Source organism: Micromys minutus, assembly GCF_963924665.1.
Source record: "Micromys minutus genome assembly, chromosome: 7".
Taxonomy (NCBI): domain Eukaryota; kingdom Metazoa; phylum Chordata; class Mammalia; order Rodentia; family Muridae; genus Micromys; species Micromys minutus.
Window position 1 is genome coordinate 71,816,051 of NC_137976.1, and position 5,356 is coordinate 71,821,406.

At 37.7% G+C, this 5,356-nt stretch overlaps 1 protein-coding gene across 1 annotated transcript; it reads left to right on the plus strand.

The window, feature by feature from the left end:
- Window positions 1-1,930: 1,930 nt before the first annotated feature.
- Window positions 1,931-2,869, plus strand: LOC308422488 (olfactory receptor 2L8-like; the record flags this gene model as incomplete). Its single annotated transcript, XM_080919101.1, has 1 exon — window positions 1,931-2,869. The coding sequence occupies one exon, from the start codon at window positions 1,931-1,933 to the stop codon at window positions 2,867-2,869; it is 939 nt and encodes a 312-aa protein (XP_080775227.1).
- Window positions 2,870-5,356: the final 2,487 nt, after the last annotated feature.

Genomic DNA, 5,356 nt, shown 5'->3' on the forward strand with positions numbered 1-5,356 from the left:
TGTCAAATATTTCATTCTTTCTCTCTTACTTCTATCATAAGTATGGAGATGCCCAGACTGCAAACCTTTCTGCTCCCTTTCTTCCTTCTCCCTCCATCTTTCCCAGCATAGCCATATCTTTATTTGTTTTTGAGGGAGGTCAACAACTTTGTTCCATCTTCTAAAATGTCCTGGTGTTTTGTGTACTGGCATGAATGGGTTGTATGCACAACACACTGCAAAGCCCATAAGTGTCTGGTTGCTGTTACTGCATTTCTCATGTTTTGCATTTTCTTCCTAAAAATGACCCTTATAGGTTCTCATCCCATAGTCTGTTCTGAAAAACTAAAATGATTTTTGAGAAAATTTTGTGCATTCTTAAGAAACTATTCTGTTCAATAAATAGTTTCTCTTTACTTTTATGCATAATACGCATGGTGTTTCAGTTTTAAGCAAATGTTTTGTTTTTTCTTTTAATAACGTCAAGCCACAATCATTTTGTGTTAGGCATTTTAAGAATGCATATAAATATGTTTAAGTATCCAATTTTAAAACTTTAATTACTTTTTTCCTTCAGACTTTTATGTTTTAGTTGTATTTTTTTCTTTCAAATGTCTTCCAACTTACTTTAGAAGTTTTCTTAATTATGTTGAACCGATCTGGTCACTTTAGTTTTAGGACTCATTACAAGCATCTCTAATTCCCTTCTTAAAATAAGCGACACCTGTTTTATGTACGTGCCATGTGCCCCTGAAGATGCTATTTTTTTCTGATATCTCCATTTCCCCAATCATCTCTTATTTATTCTACGGATGAGTTTGTGTGTTTATATGTACATGCGTTGGTATATTCCTAAGTACTGTATCTCCCTCTCCAGTCTGCAGATTCCCAGGCTGATGTTCTGTGGTTCTAGCACAGAGAGGAACATCACACATTCTCTGAGCCCAGTATGCTAAGTCTCCTGCTGACAGCAATCTCTCTGGAGGAGAGTAAGCCATGTTTATGCTCATTCTGAAGACTCAGGATTGCTTTTTCCTTCCAACATTTAGCAACCAGAACATAGACTATTAACAAGCCTGAAACAGATGCTGAAAGGCCGGGTCCTCTTTTGTAGCAATTTCTCTGCTTTTATTACATAGTTTTAAAGTGTACAGCACTCATTTCTTTATTATTCCAGTTGATTCTAAGATTAAAAAGTAATACATGTGTTTGCTTAAATTTCTACCTCAGATAAAAGAAGGGAAATTAAGGAGTGAAGAAAAAAGAAAAGTGCTCTGTGAGGTTCCGAGAAGGTGCTGACACAGCACTTGTGCTTTCTGTGGGATGGATGTGAAGTGTGAATGGCCACAGACAGGGTCTAGTTAGAGTGTTTCAAATGTGCCTGAAGAAAAAACAGAAAATGACTTTGCATGGTTGAAAGTTGTAAATAAGTATTATTTATAGACTTTTAAAGAAATAATGATACTTGTATTTTATAATATTTTTTATTAATGTGAAGGGTGTATATCAGAAAAATTAGAAATTTGAATGATCTTGTTAACTTTTATATCTCTGTGTTTATCTTAGGGCCAGGGTATGATAAAAAAGAGTCATCCTGATTGGAAAAAATGTATTACATTATATGTCTGTGTTTTAGATATTTAAATTTGTTCTAAACATGTATGGATTCCCATGTCCATAATATCTCATACTGTTAAGAATAAAAATATCCATTTTTAATAAGACCATAATGGAAATAGTTGTATAGATACTTATTAATATATTTTATCCATATACATTAGTTTCCTCCAGATTTATGTATGAGACAGATGATGAGTCAAAGTATACTATGTATTCTTTTAGCAGTTCTGATCAATCACAGTCTGGTGAAAACCATGAATTGAATGATTTTACTGTCTTTAATGTAACTTACTGCTGCACATGTTTGTAAGAAAATGTGAATGAACACCCAATGGATAGTTACAATCAAACATTTACAGGTTTCATTTTATTGGGATTGTTCCCACCATCAAAAATAGGTCTGTTCCTCTTCATTCTAATTGTTCTCATCTTCCTGACAGCTTGGATTGGCAATCTGTCCATGATCCTCCTCATCCTCCTGGATTCACATCTCCATACACCCATGTATATTTTACTTAGTCAGCTTTCTCTCATTGACTTAAATTACATCTCTACCATTGTCCCCAAAATGGTGTCTGACTTTATGTTAGGTAGTAAGTACATTTCTTTCATTGGTTGTGGATTTCAGATCTTCCTCTTCTTGACTTTTGGGGGTGCAGAAACACTTTTGCTGGCATCTATGGCCTATGACCGCTATGTGGCTATTTGTTTTCCTCTCCACTATGCCACACACATGAATAAAAGAGTCCTTGTGATGATGATAACAGGAGCTTGGGTTCTGGGCTCAATTAATTCCTGTGCTCATACTGGATATGCACTCCAAATTCCTTACTGCCGATCACGAGCCATCAACCATTTCTTCTGTGATGTTCCTGCTATGTTGACTCTGGCTTGCATGGACACATGGGTCTATGAGTATACAGTGTTTGTGAGTACAATCCTTTTTCTTGTGTTTCCGTTTATTGGAATAGTATGTTCGTATGGTCGTGTTTTCCTTGCTGTCTACCACATGCATTCTGGGGCAGGAAAGAAGAAGGCATATTCTACCTGTAGCACCCACCTTACTGTAGTAACTTTCTACTATGCCCCATTTGCTTACACATATCTACGCCCAAGATCCCTTCGGTCCCCAGCAGAGGATAAGATCCTGGCAGTCTTCTACACAGTTCTCACCCCAATGCTCAACCCTATTATCTACAGCCTGAGAAACAAAGAAGTGACGGGGGCCCTGAGAAGGGTGACCCACAGAATATGCTTTGCGAAAATATAGACAAGTCACCTACATGAATCCAGGATTTATGCACAAGTATTGAATACTGGGTTCAATCTTATAAGTAAAAATTAGGGGAAAATGCCATTTATTTTCTCTGTCTCTCACTAATTTTAATTTTGATGTTATAATATGATTACATTTCTCCCTTACCTTTCTCTCTCCAACCACCCCATATGCTCCTTTCTCACTTTTGTCAAAATTCATGGCCTATTTGCAGTAATTGTTTTTGCATGCATATATATTCGTGCACATAACCTGTTCTGTAAATATAATCTTACTTGCATGTATATTTCAGGTCTTATGATTTGGCAACAGACAAACAAGTGGGTGTACTTTTCCTTGGAGGAAGGCCACCCCTTTCAGATTTGCTTTTTTCAGCTGCCTACAAGTTTCTGTGTAGGGTTGAAGTGTCTTCTACTTGTCCATTCACCTGTCCATTGGTATCCTTATTCAGCTCATGCTTGGGCAGTCACATTAGTGAGACTTTATGGGTGCAGCTTCTGATGTTACTAATAAACAAAACATCAAAACAAAAGTTCCGGATCCTCTGGGTCTTATAGTCCTTCCATAATATTTCCAAACCTTAGGTGTGAGGTGTTTTATTGGCATAACCATTAGACCTAGGCTTCACAACTCTTAATTTTGATTGGTTGTGGTATTCTGTAGTAGTCTTCATCAAATGCAGAGAGACATTTACTTGATGACAGTGAAGATTATATATATTTGTGAATTCAAGGACAAATGTTTATAGATTGTTGTTAGGGATTTTGCTGGTTTAATAAGTTACTGGTTCTAGGTTCTCCAATGTCCATTATTTCACTAGCACTGAGTAGTTATCTAGCTTTCTAGTACCAGGCATGGCTTCCCTTTGTTGAGTACATCTTTTTGTTTTTTTTTTTAAATTTTCTTTATTTTTTATTTATAAAGCTTTATTTATGACAAATATTTCATGATTTTTGTGGGACAACTTTAGATACAAAGGCTTTTACTTCAATAATTCTTGAAGGACACTTGTTCAGAAGTTTTCTAAACATACAGGAAGTTAGTTTGGCATACATTTACAGTTTTATAGAAACTGGCTATCAAATGTGCCAGTAATGAAGGCACTTGTGGCTTTTACATGCCATTGTAAGCAGGTCCTCCTCCACCTTCTGGGACCACCCAGTTAATATTTTGACTTGGGTTTTTGATATCACATGTTTTACAGTGCACACAGTTCTGAGTGTTTATCTGTAATCGAAATTCATCATCTTGTTCCAAAGGAACAAATTCATAAACTCCTGCAGGGCAGAATTGCTGCTCAGGCCCATAATATATTGACAGATTTCTATTAACAAGTATGCTGTCATCCTTTAAGGTTAAATGTGCTGGCTGGTCATACTCATGATTAGTACCACTCAAAGTCACAGAGGATAAAAGGTCAAAACTGATCTGTCCATTAGGTTTTGGATACTCATGGGTGTACAATCCTTGTCTGGTTTGAGCTGTTCAGAATCCGAGCCTTTATGTTTTAGAGTCCACAGCTTAAGTCAAATTAGTGAGGTATTCATTACCAATAAGAAATGCATGCCACTTCTATATACTTAGAGATACAATAACATGTGGATCATTGATGCTGTTCATAGTCATCATAGTTAAGTAGAACTTTTGGATGACTCCTTCTTTTGAAAGTTTTCATAGTGTCTTATGGTGCCATGAAAGGTAGTCCTCAGTTGGAGGTTATTCAGCTCAACCTCAAAAGTCCCTGAGTCCTGTTTCTGAAGTACACTCTATCTACCAGATTGGGAACATTCTCTGTCACTGAACTGAGACAGGGCATCTATGAAGACTGAGCTGCCTCTCTGCTACAGATGTATGTGTGTTAGGCCTTTGTTCAGCATCTTTATGTTCTTTGGCTGGTGGCTCAGATTCTGAGAGCACACAGGGGTCCAGGATTGTTGGCTCTGCTGGTCTTCCTGTGTGATTTCCATCTAAGCCAAAAGTCTTAAATCCTTCCTCCAACTCTTCCAAAAGTATCCCCAATCTCTGTCTTATGTTTGCCTGTGGGTATCTGCATCTGTTTCAGTCCACTGCTGTGTTGAGCCTCTCAGAAGACAGTTATGCTAGTCTCCTGTTTGGAAGTATAACAGAGTATCATTAATAATTTCAGGGATTGGTATCTGCCCCTTGGATTTTGAGTTGGGTCAGTTATTGGTTGGCCTTTCCTTTAGTTTCTGCTCCATCGCTGCATTACTTTAGGCAGGACAAATTTTGAATCAAGGTTCTGTGGGTAGTTTTCTGTTCCTATCCTATCACTAGGAGCCCTGCCTGGCTAAAGTGGCCTCTTCAGGTTCCATGTCCACACTCAGTCATCTCATCTAAGGTCACCTGCAGTGAAGCCTGGGAGACTCCCCTAGCCCATGTTTCTGGGACTTTCTAGAGATTTCCATTCCCCACTCCACTGGCAGCTGTAGTAAAACAGTGCCCATGCTGTTAATCTACCCC